The sequence below is a fragment of the Gobius niger genome (assembly GCF_951799975.1).
Source record: "Gobius niger genome assembly, chromosome: 4".
NCBI classification, from domain to species: Eukaryota; Metazoa; Chordata; class Actinopteri; order Gobiiformes; family Gobiidae; genus Gobius; species Gobius niger.
The window spans coordinates 962,694-987,922 of NC_136855.1; the positions used below are offsets into that span (position 1 = coordinate 962,694).

General features: G+C 40.5%; 1 protein-coding gene across 3 annotated transcripts in view; it reads left to right on the forward strand.

The window, feature by feature from the left end:
- The window catches only part of map2k5 (mitogen-activated protein kinase kinase 5), a 118,777-nt gene that overhangs the window by 42,156 nt on the left and 51,392 nt on the right, over window positions 1-25,229 (forward strand). For all 3 annotated transcript variants that reach the window (XM_079555118.1, XM_079555119.1, XM_079555120.1), the window contains 6 exons: window positions 13,220-13,259; window positions 13,327-13,395; window positions 14,744-14,825; window positions 15,131-15,192; window positions 23,164-23,212; window positions 23,280-23,353. In XM_079555118.1, the coding sequence (XP_079411244.1) occupies window positions 13,220-13,259; window positions 13,327-13,395; window positions 14,744-14,825; window positions 15,131-15,192; window positions 23,164-23,212; window positions 23,280-23,353 (376 nt within the window). The remainder of the gene's footprint in view (window positions 1-13,219; window positions 13,260-13,326; window positions 13,396-14,743; window positions 14,826-15,130; window positions 15,193-23,163; window positions 23,213-23,279; window positions 23,354-25,229) is intronic.

The window sequence follows — 25,229 nt, forward strand, 5'->3', positions numbered from 1 at the left end:
AGTCACTGCAGCAAAGATTGTTAAGTATCCAAATTATTTATACCGTGTTTGGATTGAGCAATAACACAAAAAAACATCCGTCGGTGGCTCTGTTCTTCTTAGTGCAGCAGGACCTTCATCCTCTGGGAAAAGAATAAATACAAAATTGAAAGATAAAAAAATAATAATAATCAGCGATTAATCGATTACAAAATAATCGTTCGTTGCAGGCCTGTTCCAAAGTGATGTCCGTAAATAGTTTTGTCTGAAAATTGATGTTGGCGCCTCCTCCAGCAGATGGCGCCCTAGGTGGCCGCCTGGGTCGCCTATGCCCAGTGCCCCATATCAATCCATGTTCTGAGCTTTATAATGAGGTACAGCCTGTCCATAATGTGTTAGAAACAAAGTGTAAATCTGACCTCAGTGATGAATCGTGATGAATCTTGTGGATTTTCCTGATACTGGGAGTAATGTGTCGATATACTGCGCCTGAACGCTCTGTTGGTATTTTTGGTAAGCGTAGTTGGTGGCGTCCGCTCTCAGCGCTCGCCGCTCTCAGCGCTCGCCAGTGCTCGCCGCTCTCAGCGCTCGCCGCTCCCCCGCTGATATAATAAGCCTATCACGGGAGGAAAGCGGCTCTATTGGTTTCCCACCTTTTAACCTTTTAGCCCGTTTATGACCCAGAGCCATTTGGACTCAATTGGATGTTACCAACACCTCGGCGCTCCAGCGCCCGCTGACCCGCCATCCATCACTGTCAGCCTTTGTGTTTTTATTACACTCTCTCCGCTCCGGCCTGGACGGCTTATAAACGCAATAACAAGGACACTCGGGCTGTTTCCGTGACTCATGACTCCCCCGGTGCTCTTAAAGCAAACGTCTCCGAGACGAGGCGCTCGCATGTGCTTAAACACTGCAGCGGGACGGCCACGCTCCGCCCGTGGCTTTAATATTTCAGAGCCAGAGAATGTGTGAAGCCATTTCAGCTCAGAGTCATATATGTGGAGCTTCTCTTCACTCATATGTGATCCTGATGTTTGTTCCAGTTCAGAGTCTCATACAGTGCCTCTCGAAAGTATTCATACACCTTGAACTTTTGCACATTTTGTCATGTTTACAACCCTAAACATAAAGATTTTATTTGGATTTTTTTACTGAACGTTCACACACAAGTAACAGACGACTGTGAAGTGAAAGCAAAATGATTCATGATTCTGTTATTTTTCAAAAAATTGAAAAGTGAAAAGTGGGGCGTGCATAAGTATTCAGACAGATGAATGAATACTTTGTGGAACCCCCTTTTACTGCAATAACAGCAGAAAGTCTTTTGGGTTTGACTCTACAAGATTTGCACATGTAGAGACTGACATTTTAGCCCATTCCTCTTTACAAAACAACTCAAGCTCTGTCACATTAGAAGGAGAGCGTTTGTGAACAGCAGTTTTCAGATTATTCCACAGATTTTCAATAGGATTTAGGTCAGGACTTTGACTGGGCCATTCTAACACATTAATATGTTTTTATTGAACCATTCCATTGTAGATTTATCTTTGTGTTTAGGGTCATTGTCCTGCTGAAGGTGAAGCTCCGCCCCAGCCTCAGTTCTCTTGTGACTCCAGCAGGTTTTCCTCCAAAATGTCTCTGTGTTTGGCTCCATCCATCTTCACAACTATTCTTACAGTCTCCCCAGTCCCCGCTGAGGAAAAGGAGCCCCACAGCATGATGCTCCCCCCCATATTTGACACTGGGGATGGTGCACTCAGGACGATGAGCAGTGTCAGGTTTGCTCCATACATAACGTTTGTCTCATCTGACCAAAGCTCCTTCTTCCACATGGAGCTGTGTCCTCCATATGACTTCTAGCAAACTTCAAACGGGATTTCTTATGACCTCCTTTCAATAATGGCTTTCTTCTTCCACTCGTCCATGAAGGCCAGATTTGTGTAGATACGACTTATAGTTGTCCCATGTACAGATTCCCCCAGCTCAGCGGCAGGACTTCACAGCTCCTCCAGAGTTATCTTGGGGCACTTGGTTGTATTTCTGACCAGTGTCTCCTTGTTCAGTTTGTTAGTTTAGGTGAACAGCCGTGTCTTGGTAAGTCTGCAGTGGTGCTTTACTCTTTCCATTGCTGAACAATGGATTGAACAGTTGCTCCGGGAGATGTTTAAATCTTGGGAAATCTTTGTATAACTTAAGGCTGCCTTAAACTTCTCCACAGCTTTATCCCTGACCTCTCTGGTGCTCCTTGGCCTTCATGATGTTGTTTAGTGACCAACACACTCCGACCACAGCTCTGAGGGCCTAAAAGAACAGCTGTAATTATACTGAGAGTAGATTACACACAGGTGCCTCTATTTAACCGTTAGGCCAAGGTGTGAACATTCTGGAGTCATTAGGAATGTTTTAAAGGCAATTTAATGCACTCAGAAAATGCTGTCTGAATACTTATGCACGCCCCACTTTTCACTTTTCTATTTTTTGAAAAATAACAGAATCATGTATCATTTTGCTTTCACTTCACAGTTGTCTGTTACTTGTGTGTGAACGTTCAGTAAAAAAATCAAAATAAAATCTTTATGTTTAGGGTTGTAAACATGACAAAATGTGCAAAAGCTCAAGGTGTATGAATACGGTCGAGAGTCATATGTGGAGCTTCTCTTCACTCATATGTGATCCTGAAGTTTGTGTTTCAGTTCGAAAGTCCAGTGTGGTTCAAGTGTCTCACCGTCGCTCAGAGACAGAATCTGAATGTCAGATGTTGGACCCGTTCTCTCTGTAAAGTGACCAGACCCCATGTTTAAATAACTCTGGATAGTTTTACCTTTAGCTGTGTCCAGTTTGTTCCAAAGTTGTTTTTCACACACAGACTTTTCCCAATGTAAACTCTACATATCCTGTAAAATGATGCTCTCTCTTAAATAGCATGCAATTTAACAATGCATATTAATGCATATTAATGAACAGTTGCACATGAGCACTGTAAACATGACAGATTATCTGCAGTCCCTCAGCAGCACATACACAATTTACAAAATGTAACAACAAATCACAACAACCAGACGTGTTTCCTTCAGCCACTGTTTAAAACGTGCTTTAAAAGTGGCCAGAGTTGGAGTCTCTCTGATGATGAAGGAGAACTATTCCAGTCCTTTGACAGAGAGTACAGTCTGAAAGGAGGTTCACCTGTGGAGCCTCACAGCCTCCTCCGGCTGATGCCCTGGTGCCCATGATCTCACTCACAGTAGTGGGACCACATTCTCTCTCTCTGCCCTTTGTGGATTTATCAGAGTTCAGTGAATGAAACCTCCGGCATCAAGGAGCTTTTTGTGTTTGAATGGAGGCATGTTGGAACATCTGTCCGTTTAACCATGAATAAACTTAGATCCAACTTTTGATGCTGTCGGTCCAGGGGCAGCTTTAAAGGAAGTGAATTGGTTGTTTCGGCTCCAACAAATGATTTCCCCTTTTTTTTGTCTTTTTGCACAACGTTTGCTCCATTTTTTCCATTTAAAATATATTCTTTTTTCTTATTTTGCCCCAATTTTTTCAGATTTTCCTATTTTCCCCCTATTTTTTGCAAATGTATTATTTTCCGCAGTTTCCCAAATTTTTCATTTTTTTTTTACTTTCTTTATTCCACTTTTTTCCCTATTTAAAAAGAAAATATATATATTTATTTTGCCACAATTTTTCCCCATCTTCTCCCCAATCTTCACACATTTCTTGACATTGAAGACCTGATATTGTACTTTTGCAGATCTTCCACACATGATTGTTTTCTGGTTCTATATTTTCGTGTAGGTGTCGGGAAAAGTATTGTTCAGGTATCGATGTGGAAAACCCAGTATTGTTAAATGTGGAGTATTGTTCAGGTATCGATGTGGAAAACCCAGTATTATTAAATGTGGAGTATTGTTCAGGTATCAGTGTGGAAAACCCAGTATTGTTAATGTGGAGTATTGTTCAGGTATCGATATGGAAAACCCAGTATTATTAAATGTGGAGTATTGTTCAGGTATCAGTGTGGAAAACCCAGTATTGTTAATGTGGAGTATTGTTCAGGTATCGATGTATAAAACCCAGTATTGTAAATGTGGAGTATTGTTCAGGTATCGATGTATAAAACCCAGTGTTGTTAATGTGGAGTCGGTGAAGTCTGCTGCAGTCAGGCGGGGGTGAGTAATGAAGCTCCATGGGCTCCTCTGACGCTCGCTGGCCTAACGTCCTGCGTCTGCTGCCGGAGCCACAGTCCCAGAGTCATACAGAGCGGCCGCATGAATACTGCATGATGGAGCTTTTGTTACCCGCGGCCTGGAGTGTAAATAAGATCCAGGAGATGGCTTACGTTTACTGGGGTCAGATCAGGGGGAAGTGCTGAGGGGTGACGCCGTAACCTTGTCCCACTGTCTGTCACTGTAACTCATACACCGGCCCAAGGACAGTCTGGGCCAGAGCCTCGCCCCGCTCCGCCCGCTCCACCCGCTCCACCTGCAGACGCCGGGGTGGAAATAATGACTCACTGTGGGCCATCGGATCAGACCGGCGTCCTGTAATGTCTCAGAACAATGAAGTAAACCCTCCTTTTGTCGTCAGTGCTGATACTTTGTCCCCTGGTATCGACACGTGAAAGTAGCCGTTTGTTTTGCTGTATCGATACTACGGTATTGATCCGTCCCTGTGTTCTGTGGTCAGTGACGGCAGCTGTCGCCGCTTCTGCAGCTCGGACCTGATACTCCCGTCCCAGTCACGGGATCAATAGTGAAACTCACCCCCCGTCCTGCGGGACTCGTCCCTCCGCCCGGTCCCAGGGCCAGTGGACAGGCATTAAACCATAGATATAAGAGACCGGGGAGAGCGGTCACCCCCGTTCAGCTCCACAGTCCTGAGCCTCGGTCCTTAAAGGTGCATGAAGCTACTTTTTATACAAAGAAGGTGGATATTAGTGCGTGTTTGACCTTGTAGTGACCCAGCGGTGTGAGTGGTCAGCGTGCCGCCTTTACTTTCCATCATGGTGGTCTCTCCAGGATCAATCAGTCAAAGTTTATTTATATAGCCCTTTAAAACAACACCAGGAGGACCAAAGTGCTTCACAGAAACCATTTAAAAACACAAAATGATTACAACCTAGACACAAGGCCTGGACCCACGACCCTGGTCTGAGTCTGAGGAACATCCCTGGAGCCAAGAAGAGGTGGAGAACATTCAGTGCGAGCCCTTGTTTAATGTCGGAAAGGCAGCTGGAGGGAGTGGCGAGCAGAGGCAGTGTGAGGGAGCACTGGTCAATAGATCTGGACATCGTCAGCATGAAGATGGAATGATGAATGATGTCTGGCAATGACGGACCCGAGCGGCAGCGTGTAAAGTGAGAACAGGGCCGGGCCAAGGATGGAACCCTGTGGCACCCCAGATGACAGCGGGGCAGAGGAGGAGGAACAGTCATCGACCATCTCAACGAAGCTCCGGTCAGATCAGTTATCTCGTCTCAGGTGAGAGGCTCCGTCAGCAGAGGAAACCTTAGAGCGTCCTACAGACCACTGTGAGGGAGAGTAAAGGCGCCATGCTGACCACTCACACCACGATACGGAGTTTAAACATGTTAAAACCAAGTATTTTCCTCCCCTACATGTTCAGCATCACCACAACTGCCTCTAAAATCCTGAACTGTCACTCAAAAAGGTGTTAATTTGGGTCTGAAGTGCCGTCATGCACGAGCTTTATATAGAAGCTGCAGTTACGCCAAAGACCTGAGGTGGCAGTAGTGAGTATAAAATGACTAACTTGCATCTAGCCCCTTTAACCTCTTAACTCTTAATCTTAATTAACTCTTAATTTTTTTGTCATTTTTTTAATCACATTTTTGTCACATTTTTGTCATTTTTTGTCACATTTTTTGGTCACAATTTTTGTCATTTTTTCGTAATTTTTTTTGTCAATTTCTTGTCAATTTCTTGTTACATTTTTGTGACATTTTTGCCACTTTTTCATCACTTTTTCGTCACTTTTTTGTCACATTTCCATAATTTTTCTCGTCTCAGTTTTGTTGCTATTTTCTCACCTTTTTTCCAGAAGCTTTTGGATTGGGTTAAAGCCAAACTGGAGAAAATGTGCTCGGTTCAGGTGGGAGTTAAGGGGTTAAACGTTTTATTTCTGATGCTCCGATACCAGCGTGGTTAAAAATATGACACCGACCCCAGCGTGGTCACATGGGTCATCACGACTCTTTGGCCCCAAGACTTTAAGCTGTGAAAACGAGGTCTTCATAGGAACCATCAGGACCAAAGAGAAAGCAGTTTTAAACTTGGTATTGTAAGAAAAAAACACTTCTTTTATTACCAGTTCTATCTTTCACTGAAGTCCAGCCCTGTCCAGGCATTTGTGGGAAATCTCTCAGAATGATATCTTTTTTCTGCATTTATTTGAATCTTTTCACAGTTGTATTCTTGTTGTTTTTCACTTAAACTGCTACACAGTCAAATCTATCTGAAGAGAATATGTTTAGCTGTTTATATTTCTGCTGTTAACTGGTCAGCTAAATGTGATCAAGTATAAACTATGTGTCTGATCCTCCGCCCTGTTGTGACCTCGTTCGGTTTAAGACAAATGAGTTATATTGACATCCTCCTCCGACATGGCCTTGATCTATTAAATCAGTCGAAACAGGCCGTGCTTTGCTAATATTCCAGCGTTTCTAAAGCCTCAGTAATACCCGGTGCATAAACACGTGTGCCGTAGCCGGTGCAAAGCGCTGTCTGGGTTGTAAATGAGTGGTCGATGCCGTAGCCACAGGCCGGCTCGTCCATTAGCTTCGCCTAAACAGCCTCGCAGACCTACATGTTGTTCCACACGGTGACGGCTTGTTCTGATCTATTCCCCGTGCGTGTCTAACATGGCTACCTCTGCTGCAGCGCCTCATCTTCCACTTAATTAAGAGGTTGCAGTCATGCTTAACTGATATTGATTGTAGCTTAGAGGAAGACTGAGACATCAAATTAAAACAAGGCTATCAGAGCTGCTGGCAAAGGCCTGTTCAGCAGAAGATTATACACGCGTGTGGAGCAAACCCGGCATTAAGAACAGGTTCGTGATACGCCGTGTTGATTCTTAGTAATACAACACCAGCCATGTATTATCCATATTCTGATAGAGCCCCGCCTCCAACGGGTTTGTGCTCCTCGTAGAGTCTCGAATGAACAAAACATGCATGGGCCCTCAGCAGAACGAGCAAACGAGGCTCGATGGGACGGGGTCAGACGAGAACGACAATCCAGGGGCCGCTTCACACCAACGACAAATCTGCCAAACAGGGAAGAACAAAAGCAAAAGGAGACATGGAGTTTATGTGGCGATAAAGTCTGTCCTTTGTGGTTAAATGTATTTCACAGTTACATTTATGAAGTGGGAAGTCGCAATTTGTTTTAAAGGATCTGTATCTGCTATTTTAGTTATGATATATTGTTCCTTTACCGCTATGGAGTACTATTTTTTGTGAGAAATATAAGTATTTTATGGGGCTATTTTGCAAACCCGGAAGTCACAACGCGATTCAGTTAACTCCGCCCTCCTTTCTCTGAGTTAATCCGCCCATGCATTATTAGCAGTAAAATAAATATAAATACACAGCAATAAGTGAAGTTACTTCACAATGCAGTTATAGGGAGTTGACATCTGCAACACAGCTTCATAAATGGCTAACACACAAGCTAACACACAAGCTAACACACAAGCTAACACACAAGCTAACACACAAGCTAACACACACGCTAATACACACTCTAATACACGCGCTAGCACACGCACTAACACACACATGCTAACACACACATGCTAACACACACATGCTAACACACACATGCTAACACACATGCTAACATGTGTTGTGATTGACTCTCCGCTCTGGTCCATCAGGTGTTTACATTCTGGGCGTTGGTTCTAAAAGTGAATCCTCTTTGGTTCTGGTGAAGGTTCACAAACATCAGAGACGTCACAGAAAAACACTGTTCTGGTGAAAGTCGCCGAATCCCGGAGAGAAAAACAACTTCTGGCGAGTGGCCTCTTCTTTAGGAAGGATGAATAAAGTCCTGAACCTCTTAGGTAAGAAAAAGAACAGGCGTGTCCAGAGTAGGTTAGAAAGAGCTCCTTCTTCACAACTTTCGGAGCAAACATGACGTTTGTTCAGACGCTCAGGGGGGGGTTTGTTTTCTCTTCAGGGGCAGCGCAGACCTTTATTTTTTAATATTTTATTTGTTACAACAGAAATTATGAAAAAGCTGTAAATTAAAATCAGGGCTTATGCTGCGTCCACACCAAACGCGGCCGGCGCCTCCAAAGCGTCAGGTTTACATTTAAAATACATGGAGGACGCGCCTCGAGGGGGCGTCAATATGTCCCGCAGCGCCTCCTGTGCGGCACGTTTTGAAGCTTTTGACGCCTCCAGGGCGTCGAGTGCGGCCGACGCTAGAGTTGGAAATGTTGAACTTTTTGGAGAAATTCGCGAGCATCGACCAATCAGGAGCTTTCCCCCCACGGTGACGTACGTTGTAGCTGAGCCACCGGAGCATGTTCTGCCGGACCCACAGATGAAAACAAGTCACAAGTCACGGAGGTTTAGCTTCTTTGTGAACCGGAGCTACAGCCGCTCAGGGACTTTTACAAAGACACATCAGTGTTTCTTTACCTAAACACCAGGATTAAAAGCGGCGACAAGAACTTATTTCAGAGGCTGAATCTGAGCTGGGAATGTGTTTGGGAAAAACGAGAAAACAGAAAAACGAGAAAATATGCACAAATAAAGTCAATAAAGAACAATGATCCCACACTGAGCTGACGCGCGGCCAGAGCGTCAAACGCTCGGTGACATTTGTGACAAGCGTCTGACTTCAGTAAGGACAAGCGTCCAACTACGGGCTTTAGGCGCGTTTTTGACGCCCAAAACGCGTTTGGTGTGGACACAGCATAAGGCATTACACAGACGTCAGGCTCTTCCTGTTTGACTATGATGTAAAAAACGTCCAAGTGTCGCAGTGTTTTAGTGTTTTATGAAATGTTGCTGAAAAGAACTGTTATACAAACATGTGATTTCCTCCTGTTTTTGATTAAAACTGTTGCCAATTAAAAAGTGACTGATTAACCTGTAATAAAGTAGAGACTTAGATCTTTGTTTCTGTTCAGAGCTTGTGGTTTTCACAGCTGTAGAACATTTCTGTGGGACAGTGAAGAGTGTTAAAAACGAGCATAAGTCCTGCCCGGCTGGAGGTGGATTCTGAGGAGAGAGTTAACGGAAACCTGAATGCTGATGTTTTCGGTTTGTCACGTTAGGATCCGTGTTGTAAAGTGGACCGTCAGCGAACACACGGCTGTAACGACTGCCCTTAATTAAAGAGCCGCACTGGTGTGGAACTGTCCGGACCAACCGTAACGTGAGATCCTCCACTGTCAACACGGCAGGGCCCAGACCCGTCCAGCAGCACCGGCCACCGACGATCATGTGACCCACGGGCAGGACGATCACATGACCCACAGGCAGGGCGATCACGTGACCCACACGGGCAGGAAGAGGCGGGACACGAGGGAACATCACAGTTTCACACACAAAACATTTTATATTTACTGCAGCTTTCCATCCTCCCTCTACAAGAGGAGGTTGTAAAAATGAACCCCTGAACCCACACCTGAACCAAGCACAGTTTCTACAGTCTGGCTTTACCCAAATCTAAAAGCTCGAAAAAAAAGCATCAAAATAGCGACGAAAATGAGGATGAAAAAGCAACAAAAGAGAGACAAAAACATGGCGAAATCACAACAAAAACGCTTCAAAAATGTGACCAAAATGTCTTAGCTTTTAAATTAGCCATTTACTGTTTTGGAGAGAATCACACTTTTGCAGAACAGTTAATTTGAGCAACATTTCATAACATAAGTGTTTAAAACATCTCAAAAACGAGTCTCAACTGCCCACTTCATAAATGTAACTGAAATACATTTAATAACTTCAAAACCGTCTCACAATAATATTTTATAGCTGCGTACTGTTAGCACCATTTCTCATTTTGTTTGAATTTTACTTGTGTTTTCAGACATTTCTCAGACTCTTCAACAATCGTAGCCTCATATTTATCAGGGCGTAGCTTTAGTGTTTAGTTTAGTTGTGGTTTGTTATGTGGAGTGCCTCAAGGGTCCGTTTTGGGTCCCGTCTTATTTTGGTTGTGTTTGATTCCTTTGGGAAAGATCATCCAAAGGTTCAGTGATGTTTCTTTTCTCATATTTGCTGACGATATCCAGCTTCACGGCTCCTTTAAGCCATCTGAAATCCAGAAGCTAAACTCTCTACTCCATTGTCAAGTGGAAATAAAACAATGGCTCAGCGATGACACTGGTACTCGCACCTGAACAGTCCCTGGGTGACTTAGGCCAGTCTGTGAAGCCCAGCCTTCGTAACTTGGGAGTTTTCTTTGACAAAGACCTGTCATTAGTGCAGCTCTGTGAGCAGCAACGAGGAACTGCTTCTTTAACGAGGAGCATCTCTAAACTCAGGAATATGGTCTCATGTAATGATCTGGAGCTGATCATTCATGTGTTTGTGTCTTCATGGTTAAGAAGGAGCTTCTCGACTGTAATTAGTAGGGATGCACCGATACCACTTTTTCTAAAACCGATACGAGTACGAGTACTTGGATTTAAGTACTCGCTGATACCGATACGAGTACAAGGCATTTTCTTCAACATTCTTACTTTTTCCACAGCAGATTCATTGGTTTGTAATTAGTTCATTTACTTAGACTTCCTTAAGTAAAGTAGGCGACACATTTAAGAGCAGTTATATTAGAATTGTGAAGATGCCATTAATTATTTTATTTTCATTCAATATAATTTTAAATTTTTATTGCACTTTATTACACTGACAGAAAAGTCCATGTCCAAAAGCTCCCAATGCCTGAGCTTTATTCATTTATGTGTTTTTATTTAACAATAGTATTGAGATGTTACTTAAATGGTCTCTTTAATGTCTTTACTTCAGCTCCTGTAGATTTTTTCGTGTGTTTGTAGTAACTTAGCGAGAAGCTACAGCGTTTTCATTGTTCTGCTGCAGCTCATTTTCCCTCAATATAAACATGCTGTATGTCTTTAGTTTGGATTTTCTGAGGACTTTTTAGTCGCTGGTTTAGTTTTTCAGATGAATAAACCCCTGAGCATAAAACGGCGTCAGAATGGCCAATACTGCTAGCCGCGAGTTAGCAACGTTAGCCTGTATGTTGTAAACACTGCAGACGCTGCAGCGAGTTAGCATCGTTAGCCTGTATGTTGTAAACACTGCAGACGCTGCAGCGCTAACAACATTAGCTCTGGTCTGTAATAAAGTCAGCTCTATGTGGATTATTGGATTTACACTAAACAATTCTCCAGTTTGTTGCTTCTTCTCTCCTCAGCTGAGAGCTGCGCCTCGTAGCTGCGCCTCATAGGAGCGCTGGCCACACGTCAAATGGTATCGGGACCTCATGAATGAGTACGAGTATGAGTACAAGCATGTGGTATCGCCCGATACTGGTATCGGTGCATCCCTAGTAATTAGTGCAAAACTCTGCAGTGAGAATTCTGACCCTCATCAGGAGGACCCACATATCTCCTATTTCCAAACAGCTTCATTGGCTGCCAGTGTCCTGTAGGATCAAGTTTTGGTTCTAGCTGTCAGAGCCGTGCATGGTCAGGCTCCTCCTTACCTCAGTGAGACAAACTTGTGTCTCCTGGATGTCCGTCTGTGTCGTTCTCTGACTTCTTCCTCAAACTGGTCTCGCTAGTCTTGCCTCACTGTTCTGGGATTTACTTTTCGGGAGTGGGACTGCGGTATATCGTCAGCAGACATGTTTTCTTGTAGCTTTAGTCCTTCCTTGTTCCTCAGGGATCACATTGTCCCTCAGACCCCAGAGTGTGGCCAACACCTGACAGCTGCAGGGCCGGTGTAAGCTAACCTTTAGCTGCTGTAACTAAAGAAGACGTCTGGCATTAAGGAGTTTGATAATTAAATCATTACAGGAGGCTGCTGCGTTACCTGCAACTCAAAACTCTGTCTGGAACAACTGCTCCGGGTTCACCAACTCTGACCCTCTGGAAAAACGGCTGCCGTCGGCGGAGATAACGTTGCACGCTTTTTAGCTTTCCCTGTTCTCTGAAGTGATGTGCTGTAATCCTGTAATCCTCTCAATCATTCACCAGATCATGACGAATGCGCTTTAACACAATAAATATTTAAATCACAAAAGAAAAGGTTGACTGACTTTGAATGAAGCTTTATTTCTGTTGTTAACATGGAACAACAGGGAAGTCGACCCTTTAAAGCCAAAATGCTGCTCTTTTTTAAAAATGGATGAACATTTGTTTTTAACCCCTTAACTCCCACCTGAACCGAGCACATTTTCTCCAGTTTGGCTTTACCCCAATCCAAAAGCTTCTGGAAAAAAGGTGAGAAAATAGCAACAAAACTGAGACGAAAAAAAATATGGAAATGTGACAAAAAAGTGATGAAAAATTGATGAAAAAGTGACAAAAATATCACAAGAAATTGACGAAAAAACGACAAAAATGTGACAAAAAATGACAAAAATGTGATAAAACTTTGACAAAAATGTGACAAAAAAATAACAAAAAATTGACAAAAAAAATATGACCAAATGTGACAAAAAATGTGACAAAATGTGACAAAACTTTGACAAAAAAATAACAAAAAATTAACAAAAAAATGACAAAAATGCGACAAAAAAATGATTAAAATGTGACAAAAATGTGATAAAACTTTGACAAAAAAATGACAAAAATTTGATAAAAAATTTACAAAAAAAATGATTAAAATGTGACAAAAAATGTGACAAAATAACATAAATTTGATTTTTTTTAAATGACGAAAAATGACGAAAATGTGACAAAAAAATGTTGAAAAAAATGACAAAAATTGGATTAAAATTTGACCAAAAAATGACCAAAAAAGGCCATAAAAAAAGACAAAAAAGTTACAAAACTGAGTTGAATACCCAACAAAAAAATTATGAAAAAAAATCTGACGTGAGGAAAAAGATCTTCTCAGTTCAGGCGGGAGTTAAGAGGTTAAACATGGTCCCTCCTCTCACGTCATATTTCTGCTCCCTGTTTTCATCATATTTTAAAGCGACATTTTCCTCCTGACTTTCCACACACACAGTGTATTTAGCCTAAAAACAGGAAGTTTGAATGTGTTTTGTTTTCCTTTCAGAGCAAATCACCTTTCGTACAAGCGGGTCCTGGCTGTTAAGGTATGGTTAGTTGGTTATATCAAAATGACGTCATTCATCGCTGGTTTAATGCTCTGGTTTGTTGCAGGTCATTCCTCTGGACATCACAGTGGAGTTACAGAAGCAGATCATGTCCGAGTTAGAAATCCTGTACAAGGTCAGAGTCTTCACAGCTCTAACTAACTAATATTGGTTGTTTGTCAGAAGGGAAAGCCACGCCCCCCCCGCCGCTGACATCACTGGTGCTCGTTTCTTGGTCCAGCTTTGAACTGGTTTCCAACCGGCCCCAGTTTGTGGAACCGAGAGCCAGAATTGTTTCAGTGGAAAACGAAAGAACAGCTTGGTGGAAAAGGTCTTTGTGAGGGCTCGTTTTGAGTGTGTTCACCTGTACTCGAGTTTTCCAGGTTATTATGATCTCAAACAAACATACTCAGTCTCTCTAAAAATGTCTTGAAAAAAGTGTCAAAATAGCAACAAAAATGAGTCGTAAACGAGGAAGAAAAGATCCATTTTGATGAGTTTTGTTGATCTTTCAGCCTATAGGCGGTAGGCAACCTTTAAGATAACTCCCACCTGAACCGAGCACATTCTCTCCAGTTTGGCTTTACCCCAATCCAAAAGCTTCTGGAAAAAAGCTGTGAAAATAGCAACAAAACTGAGACAAAAAAATTACAAAAAATTGACGAAAAAATGACAAAAATGTGACAAAAAAAATGACAAAAATGTGACAAAAATGTGATAAAAATGTGACCAAAAAATGGGACAAAAATGGGACAAAAATGGGACAAAAATGGAACAGAAATGGGACAAAAAATGACAAAAAAATTGACAAAAAATGACAAAAATGTGATTTAAAAAAAACACAAAAATGTGACAAAAAAATGACAAAAATGTGACAAAAAAGGACAAAAATGTGACAAAAATGACCAAAATGTGACCCAAAAAAATGACAAAAATGGGACAAAAATGGGACAAAAATGGGACAAAAATGGGACAAAAAATGACACAAATGTGACAAAAATGTGGTAAAAAATGGATGAAAAAAAGGACAAAAATTTTATTAAAATTTGACAAAAAAAATACAAAAAATGACCAAAAAAAAGACAAAAAAATGACAAAAAAAGTTACAAAAATGTGACAAAAATGTGATAAAAATGTGACAAAAATGTGATAAAAATGTGACAAAAAATGACCAAAATGTGACAAAAAAAATGACAAAAATGTGATAAAAAATTGACAAAAATGTGACAAAAATGTGGTAAAAATGGATGAAAAAAAGGACAAAAATTTGATTAAAATTTGACAAAAAAAATACAAAAAATGACCCAAAAAAAAAGACAAAAATGTGACAAAAAAATGACAAAAAAAAGTTACAAAAATGAGTTGAATACCCAACAAAAAAATGATGGAAAAAAATCTGATGTTGTGAGGAAAAAGATCCTCTCGGTTCAGGCGGGAGTTAAGAGGTCTCTTTTCTCTGGTCATAATCCGTGTTTTTCTTCCAGTGTGACTCCCCGTACATCATCACCTTCTTCGGCGCCTTCTTCGTGGAGAACCGGATCTCCATTTGCACCGAGTTCATGGACGGTGAGTTTTCTGGAGGTCAAACCCCCCCCTTCCCCTCCACACCTCCCTCTGCACCCATTTACACTTGTGCAGTTTAAAAGAGCGTCGGCCGCTGTAGCGCTAAAAGCTACAAGGGCGCCATGGTGCAGACTTAAGTGGCGTTGTTGGCGTGTGGTCGGCCCCGCGTGGTCGGCCCCGCGTGTTCGGCCCCGTGTGTTCGGCCCCGTGTGAACGCTGTTTCGAGGCTCGCTGGACTGTGGGTTAATGCGCCTCTCCACACCTCACACCTCCGACAAAAGTTTTGAGGAAACTCTGTGTGGTTGCAGGAGGGTCTCTGGACGTTTACAAGAGGATCCCTGAGCATGTTCTGGGACGCATCGCCGTGGCAGTAAGTCCTTTAGCCTCTGTTTATCTTTAACTTATCTTTATCTAGCAAGTTTCCTCCTTCACGTCCCAGTTTAACCTCCTAACTCCCACCTGAACCGAGAGGATCTTTTTCCTCACTTTGACAGATTTTTTTCCATCATTTTTTTGTTGGGTATTGAACTCATTTTTGTAACTTTTTTGTCAATTTTTTGGTCATTTTTTCTCACATTTTTGTAATTTTTTTGTCACATTTTGTCACATTTTTGGTCATTTTTTCTCACATTTTTGTCATTTTAAATATTTTTTGGACAATTTATTGAATTTTTTTGTGTCAAATTTTTATCAAATTTTTGTCATTTTTTTGTCTTTTTTTTGTCATATTTTGTCAAATTTTGGTCATTTTTTGTCAATTTTTTATCACATTTTTGTCATTTTTTTTGTCTTTTTTTGTCAAATTTTGGTCATTTTTTTGTCAAATTTTTCTCACATTTTTGTCATTTTTTTGTCTTTTTTTTGTCATATTTTGTCAAATTTTGGTCATTTTTTGTCAATTTTTTCTCACATTTTTGTCATTTTTTTGTCTTTTTTGGGGTCAAATTTTGGTCATTTTTTGTCAAATTTTTATCACATTTTGGTCATTTTTTTGTCTTTTTTTTGTCATATTTTGTCAAATTTTGGTCATTTTTTTGTCAAATTTTTCTCACATTTTTGTCATTTTTTTGTCTTTTTTTTGTCAAATGTTTGTCATTTTTTTGTCTTTTTTTTGGTCAAATTTTGGTCATTTTTTTTGTCAAATTTTTATCACATTTTTGTCATTTTTTTGTCTTTTTTTTGTCAAATTTTTGTCATTTTTTTGTCAATTTTTTATCACATTTTTGTCATTTTTTTGTCACATTTTTGCCACTTTTTCATCCATTTTTTATCACTTTTTTGTCAGTGTTTTCTCACTTTTTGTCACATTTCCATCATTGTTTTCGTCTCAGTTTTGTTGCTATTTTCACACCTTTTTTCCAGAAGCTTTTGGATTGAGGTAAAGCCAAACTGGAGAAAATGTGCTCGGTTCAGATGGGAGTTAAGGGGTGAAACTAAAATCAGCCCAAACTGTCTTTACGATGTTTATTCTCTGAGATTTATCCAGGCAGTGACTCCATCATGTCTGTGTCTCCCTGGTCTTTCCCACGCTCTTCATTCACAAATACTGACATTCTCACGGTGCTTAAATCTCTGTGATGTACAGTCATATTTCATTTATAATCATAGGATGTGCTGGGGCCTGATGTTGGCTCTTTTTCAGGCTTTTTTCAAAGGGATTTTTGCAGATCTGATTCCTGACAGATTTATTGAGCTTTGAACCCAAAAAAACAAGGAGAAATTAGAATTTTCACAGATAATTCTCACTTATTATGCAGTGATTATCTTATTCAAAAACTAAACAAAACCCAACAAAGTAAAACCACATCTTAAAACCTGGGTCTGATTCAGATTCAACTGTATTTATCCTGCATGGAGAAACAGCCACACACAGGTGTTAGTGTCGTCGACTAATATATTTAGTCATCATTTTAGTCAAAGTGATATTTTTGTGACTAAATAAAAATGAAAAGGAGAGACTAAGATCATCCAAACTTCTATTGTCCGTCTGAAAGAGCCTCAGATCATGTAAATCTTCTACCAAAGGAGCAGCTTCATGAGGCAGAGCAGCTGATTAAATATGACAATGATGTTATAATTGGGGGAGGAACCCGCCTACTGGGACTGGACACTGAGGACTGGACGGTCTGTGATCTCGGCCCGTCTGCTCAGAGACTCCCATCAGCCCTGGGTCTATAGCCTGTCCGTCCATGGGAGTGGATCTCTCCTTTAGGGCTGTGCAATTAATCGAAATTCGATTACGATTTCGATTACAACAGTAAACGATTACAAAATTAGCATAATCGCAAAAAATCGATTAAATTTTTTTTTTTTTTTTTCACATTTTAAATTTTTGGATTTTTGTCATTTTTTTGCTGGATTTTTGTCACTTTTTTGCTGGATTTTTGTCACTTTTTTGCTGGATTTTTGTCTTTTTTTTGCTGGATTTTTGTCACTTTTTTGCTGGATTTTTGTCACTTTTTTGATGGATTTTTGTCTTTTTTTGCTGGATTTTTGTCACTTTTTTGATGGATTTTTGTCACTTTTTTGCTGGATTTTTGTCTTTTTTTGCTGGATTTTTGTCACTTTTTTGCTGGATTTTTGTCTTTTTTTGATGGATTTTTGTCACTTTTTTGCTGGATTTTTGTCTTTTTTTTGCTGGATTTTTGTCACTTTTTTGCTGGATTTTTGTCACTTTTTTGCTGGATTTTTTTCTTTTTTTGATGGATTTTTGTCACATTTTGATGGATTTTTTTTAAAGGCAACAAATAATCGTTTGAATAATCGTGATTATTATTTTTTTCAATAATCGAGCAGCCCTACTCTCCTTCTTATGTGGACTTTATGTTTGCCTGGACACTTCATCCACCTGAACTTTACATTGTCACATTTCCTGCTCTGTTTTATTCCCTTATATATATATATTAATGTTCCGGCAGCTGTGAGGAAACTCCTGTGTGATATCGGGCTACACAAAACCATTGATTGATTGATCGATATTATAAATGCAAAGTCGACTCACTGACATGCAATTTTAGTCGACTAAAACTAGACTAAATTAAGCTAAATTAAAATGAACAGGTGGAGCTCACTTGTGCATTACAATCGGCCACATCACTGAAAAATACCTGCAATTTTGGCCATTTTTATCCATGAAATACTGTATTTTTATATGAAAACATAAAAACTGTAGGAGCGTCTGAACACAGAATAGAATCGAGTTGGCTCAGCCTTGACTGTTCCCAATATGAGGTTCACTCCATTTCTTCTTACTTGGAACCTCGATGAAAGAGGAGGCCCCTACATTAAACTATTTGTCCAAACTCATTCCTAACTTTCCACACGTGTCTGTAGCATCTTCTTCACCTGGAGAAGTTATCGTCACATTTACTAAAGAAGTTCATATAATGCAGGGGTAGGCAACGTCAGGCCCGGGGGCCTCATCCGGCCTCCAGCACAGAACCTCTGGCCCCCAATATGATTTTGAGAAATATTATTATGCAAATAAGGGATCAAATACCTGTTAAAGTACTCTAAAAATGTAGTTTCCTTTTATAGTGTATGTTTTAAATGTCCTTCAGCACTTGGTCATGTATGATGTAAAACAGGGATTCTCAACTGGTGGTTCAGGACACAAAAGTGGGTCGCGAGCCTACAGGGAACTTTGACTTAAAGGGGGGGGGGTATTATGCAAAATGGACTTGTTCAAGCTTTCCATCATGTTATTATGTCACTCCCTCATTAAAAACATGGCTGAAGTGTTGCCTTGGCACATTCACGTATTTCTGAGTAATCTGTAAAAACTCTGATGGCGGCCATTTTAGGGATAGGTTTGCCTGAGTCCTCCTAGGAACGCCCCCACCTCCTGGAGACGCCTCCGAGCTTTGGTCACCAGCCGAGTAACCAACCACTGCTCCTCAGCAGAACCCCCTCCCCACTGATGCCACAGCCAGCGTGTGGAGGGGGCGTGTCTAAAGGCTCAGAGGTTCTTAAAGAGACAGAGGCCTATTTCAAGACATTCACTACAGCCATTTTGAGAGAGACATTTTATACAAGGCAGTTATTCTAATTTACTGCAGTTACAAATCAGCAGAAGGTTTGTCATCATTGTAGTGTGATATAGACTGGTGCTGTGGGACTGAAAAAAGCAGAACACCCCCTCTTTAAATATTTTTCATCTGAAACTACACAGAAACACACTGGAGTCTGTGTCTAAAATTAATATTGTTGGTTTTTTTTTATCATAATTTCAGTCTTAACCCTCGTGTGGCCCTTAATTTTGCACCTTTTCAAGACCCTATTGTTAAAAAATGTACACTCCTTTAAATAACATACATTCATATTTTTTTTCTGCTTCTTTTTACAAAAATCTTAAGTGGCTTTTGGGTCATTGGGCTCCAGTGGCTTTCGAAGGCCCCGCGATTGTCTGTGTCTGGTTCAGTAAAAACATGTGGTAAATACAATATTTTATAAGATATATGACAAATTACAGTTATACTTGGTGGTACTAAAGTGGTCTCGGAGCCGGACCACTTTAGTACCACTGATATAAAACACTGGCATTTGCACAAAATGGTTCTTTCTTTAGGCTACAATGGTGAGGTTCGGCCCTCGGTGTTTTGGCTATGATGAAAATCGGCCTCTGTGACGCAAACTTGCCTCCCCCTGATATAATGGATACAGATGCTTTATAATTAGTTTTCTCAGTTTACAACATACTAAAGGAGGACACGGCTCCAATGTGAATCCTCGCCTCCTTTAAACTGGTGTCTGATCCGGCCCGTGTCCTCATAAAGCTGTGTTTTCATTCTCGATCCTACAAAGATCCTGAAGGACCTCTCAGAGCCTCGTGTCCTGGGCCCGTTCCTCTGCTGCCGCACCATCATTTAATTCAGTGGTTCTCAACCTTTTAGAGACGCGACCCCCATTATAACAGTTAATTAGGATCGTGACCCCCACCCGGGTCAGACCATGGGAAAAACAGGGACTTTAACCCCTTAACTCCCGCCTGAACCGAGCAAATTTTCTCCAGGTTGGCTTTACCCCAATCCAAAAGCTTCTGGGAAAAAGGTGAGAAAATAGGGACAGAACTGAGATGAAAACAGTGATGGAAATGGGACAAAAAAGTGACGAAAAATGTATGAAAAAATGTGACAAAATGTGAGAAAAATTGACAAAAATGTGACAAAAAATGACAAAAAAATGACAAAATTGTGACAAAAAAATGACAAAATTGTGACAAAAATGTGACAAAAAAATGTGACAAAAAAATGTGACAAAAAAATGACAAAAAAATGACAAAAATTTGACAAAAAAATGACAAAAATGTGACAAAAAAATGACAAAAATGTGACAAAAAAATGACAAAATTGTGACAAAAAAATGACAAAAAAATGACAAAAAAAATGACAAAAATGTGACCAAAAAATGACAAAAATGTGACAAAAAAATGTCAAAAATGTGACAATAAAATGACGAAAATGTGACAAAAATGTGACAAAAAGTTACAAAAATGAGTTGAATACCCAACAAAAAAATGACGGAAAAAAATGTGATGACGTGAGGAAGAAGATCCTCTCGGTTCAGGCGGGAGTTAAGAGGTTAACCTATATAACTCTTAAAAAATAAAGAAAAAAAATTACTAAAACAAAAATGAAGTAATTTAGAACAAATATTGGCACCCTGGTAAAATAACATGTATGCTACGACACCATCATAATAATATTAAAATATATATTTTATCTCTATGCTCTGGCGACCCCCCAAATTTGTCTCCCGACCCCCTAGTGGGTCCCGACCCCCAGGTTGAGAACCCCTGATTTAATTAACAGTAGCGTCTCCATGTGGCGCGGCGGCGTCCGCACCTCGGCTCTGTTTACGCCGCTCCCGCGACCTCTGTCCCGCCGTCCTGCCGGGACAGCTCTAATTTTATTAATGATTTGAGCGGGTGAAAATTGGTGCGAACCGTTCAATTAGCCTTTGTTTTGTGAAGCTCCGGCAGAGTCAAAGTCGCGGCGCCGCTTTCAGACGGAGACTCGGGGCCGTAATCAAACCACGACAGCAATTTAGTCAGTGTTAATTCTAATTCGCGGCTCCCTCGTCCGCGCCGCCACAGTTGTTAATTATCGGGGAAACAAAAGCTCCCGTGAGGGCGAGCGGCGGTTCTGGCGGCGGCGGTCCCTGCACCAGCACTTTTAAAGGCCCTGCCCTTTATTAGGCTTTCGGCTCGTTAAACCATCTGGACTTTCAGCCGCGTTTCCTGACGGGAGTCACCGGAACGTCCAGGAAAGAACTCCGGATTTAAGACCCTTTTCTGTGAGGAACGCCCTAAACATGGCCTTGGATCTGGTGTTTAAAGAAATCGTATGTTCGCTTCAGTGAGGAGGAGGTCACAGGCGAAAATGAGGATGATCCAATACCCGATACCGATACCACACGTACTCATACTCGTACTCATTAATGAGGTCCCGATACCCCCGGCCGTGTGGAGAATAGTTTAGTGTGAATCCAATATTCCACATAGAGCTGACTTTATTACAGACGACACTCCCTAAACCAGAGTCTGAGCTGGATTTAACCAGAGCTAAATGTCTGCCGTGTTTACAACATACAGGCTAATGATGCTAATGTTGCTAAACTAGCCGCTAACTCGTGGCTAACAGTTCTGGTGATTCTTACTCCGTTTTATGCCCAGGGGTTTATTCATCTGAAAAACTAACCCAGAGACTAAATAATCCTCAGAAAATCCAGAATAAAGAGATCCAGCATGTTTATATTGAGCCAAAATGAGCAAAACAATGAAAATGCTGTAGCTACTGGATAAGTTACTATAAACACAGGAGAAAATCCACACGGAGCTGAAGTAAAGGAGAAAAGAGAGCATTTATCTGCAGTAATAAGTAACATCTCAATACTATTGTTAAATACAAATACATAGATGAATTAGGGCTGTGCAATTAATCGAAATTCGATTACGATTTCGATTACAACAATAAACGATTACAAAATTAGCATAATCGCAAAAAATTGATTATAATTTTCTTTTTGAATTTTTGATTTTTTTTTTTTCAAATTTTTTTTTTCTAATTTGTAATTTTTGGATTTTGTCACTTTTTTTGCTGGATTTTTGTCTTTTTTTGATGGATTTTTGTCCTTTTTTTGCTGGATTTTTGTCACTTTTTTGATGGATTTTTGTCCTTTTTTTGCTGGATTTTTGTCTTTTTTTGATGGATTTTTGTCCTTTTTTTGCTGGATTTTTGTCACTTTTTTGATGGATTTTTGTCTTTTTTTGATGGATTTTTGTCTTTTTTTGATGGATTTTTGTCTTTTTTTGATGGATTTTTGTCTTTTTTTTGCTGGATTTTTGTCACTTTTTTGATGGATTTTTGTCCTTTTTTTGCTGGATTTTTGTCTTTTTTTGATGGATTTTTGTCCTTTTTTTGCTGGATTTTTGTCACTTTTTTGATGGATTTTTGTCTTTTTTTGATGGATTTTTGTCTTTTTTTGATGGATTTTTGTCTTTTTTTGATGGATTTTTGTCTTTTTTTGATGGATTTTTGTCTTTTTTTGATGGATTTTTGTCTTTTTTTTGCTGGATTTTTGTCACTTTTTTGATGGATTTTTGTCCTTTTTTTGCTGGATTTTTGTCTTTTTTTGATGGATTTTTGTCCTTTTTTTGCTGGATTTTTGTCACTTTTTTGATGGATTTTTGTCTTTTTTTGATGGATTTTTGTCTTTTTTTGATGGATTTTTGTCTTTTTTTGATGGATTTTTGTCTTTTTTTGATGGATTTTTGTCTTTTTTTTTAATGGATTTTTGTCATTTTTTTGCTGGATTTTTTTCACTTTTTTGCTGGATTTTTGTCATTTTTTGCTGGATTTTTTTCACTTTTTTGCTGGATTTTTGTCACTTTTTTGATGGATTTTTTAAAGGCAACAAATAATCGTTTGAATAATCGTGATTTCAATTATGACAAAAATAATCGTGATTATTATTTTTTCAATAATCGAGCAGCCCTAACATGAATAAAGCACAAGCACTGAGGAGCTTTAGGACATGAGCTGTTAATAATACAAATAAATAAAATGTCGTCTGTTCAATTCTGATATAACTTCTCTTAAAAGTGTCGCCGACTTTACTCTAGGAAATGTAAATGAGTAAATTAACTAATTACAAACCGATCTGCTGCGAAAAAGTCTGAATTTTGACGCTTTTTAAAAAAAATTCTCTCCCGCCCAAATGTAGCGTTTTGGCCACAAGTCTTGTCTCTGTGCTGTTTGGCAGATTGTAAGCGGAGACTTTGTGGCTTTTGTGAAGTAAGATTTGGGTAAAGCCGCTCTGTGGTACCTCCTCTCTCCTGCAGGTGGTCAAAGGCCTGACGTATCTGTGGAGCCTGAAGATCCTTCACAGAGGTGAGTAAAGCGGCTCCGCCTCCAAACTGCCGACCCCGGGGTTCCTGACGCTCTTCTGTCCCCGCAGACGTGAAGCCGTCCAACATGCTGGTGAACACCCGAGGACAAGTCAAGCTCTGCGACTTCGGCGTCAGCACACAGGTACGGGCGCTCTCAGCACTCAGGTACGGGCGCTCTCAGCAGGTACGGGCGCTCGTTTGTCCAGCTGACACTACGAAACACAAGACAGTCTGCAGGAGCGCCCTCTATCTGCAGCTCAGTGAACAACATGCACGCCAGGCTCAGAACAGATGGTTTAAATACAAACCTTTATTTAAGCAGGAAAAATCTCTTTCACAGAACTGTCCTGGACCAAGAGGTCACAGGTCACAGGTTCTACATGTTCAGGGAGAAATAGAGAAAACATGGATAAAGTGGGGGAAATTCAAAAATTGGGATAAAATACCGGATAATAGTAAAAAGAAATGGGGAAAAAATGGACAAAAAAAAATAGGGAATAATTTGGGGAATTTTGGGGGAAAAATTTGTAATTTTTTAAAAAACATTTGGATTTTTTTTTATTTGGGAATTTTTGTTTAAAAATGGGATTTTTCTTTTATTAATATGGGAAAAAATGAACAAAAAAAATAAAAAAAATAGGGAAAATGTTTGGAAATAAAAAAAATTGAGAAAAAAAAAATGTTTTTTTGGGGGGGGGGGGGGGTTTGGATTTTTTTCTGAAAAAATTGGATTTTTTTTTTTTTTCATTTTGGATTTTTTTTTGGAAAAAAATGGATTTTTCTTTTTGCAAATTTGGAAAAAAATGGAACAAAAAATTTGAAAAAAATAGGGAAATTATGAAGAATTTTTTATTTTTTTTTATTTAAAATGTTGAGAAAGTTGGAAAAATTGGTGAAATCGGGAAACGTTTTGGAAAATGCATTTTGGAAAATTAGGGAAAATATGTAAAAAGTTGGGAAAAACATTTGGGATTCTTTTTTGAAAATTAAGGGGGAAAAAAAGACATTTATGTTTTTGAGCGAGATCCAAAGTAACTTAAGATGTTTCCAGCACAGTTTTTTTTTCAGATTTGTGACGTTTGCAAAACTATCACTTCGTCCTCGTTGTCCGGAAAGTCCTGAGACCTTCATGTTAGTCCTAGATTCGGGTAACGCCGCTTTAAAACACGTGGAAACCTCGTCCAGTCGGTGTTTTCAGAGGCTCCAAAGTCACTCAGTGGCCGAGTTTCCGCCTCGCTCCTCGATCTGCGCCGTTTGCTTTGGTCAGCCTGTCAATCAGCGCTTTCATTTCCACCTCCCAAACCCCGGGACGGTCCCGCGGGGGCTCCTCCGACACTGCCCCCCATTGTCCCGCCGCGTCCACAGAAATCCCACCTCATAATCACGGCCTCATTGATATGTATGCGGTCGGAGCGGCGAGCGCAGACAATGGGCATCTACGGCGTCCGGGCTATTTGTAACGGACTCACCGGGGACCCGCCCCCCCGCGCCCCCCCCCAAACATCCATCCATATGGTAAACAGTTATTCATTTTTAACCTCCACTTTCCCGCCGTCTCCAAGGTGATTTCCAGAGTGGGACGTGTAAACCGAACGCTCTGACTTGTCCTCGTTTCTCCCCCGCCGTCACCGAGTACAGGCCGCCATCGGGGAGCGCCGCCTCATTATCCAGGGGCTGTCATCGGCGTGTTTTTGTAGACAGCGCTAATGTCTCCTTGTGAGGCGGGAAATAGGGCAAACTGACGCGCTGTTTATTTTGGTTTTAGGGGCGGCGCCGGTTTGACCTGAAACAGACATTTTTCTGACAGATGTCGTGATATTTGCACTTTAAATATAACTTTATTTACAGCACTAGACTGTTTTATTATATCTACTGTTCAGTTGTTCCATTGCAGCTTCATCAGCAACAAGGTCCAAATCTGCGAGAGGCAAAGAGGCGTTTTATGGCGTCAAAACTTAAATCCACCACATATTTACGTCAAAAACTGTCTGTAAAGAAGTTACAACTGCACACGATCA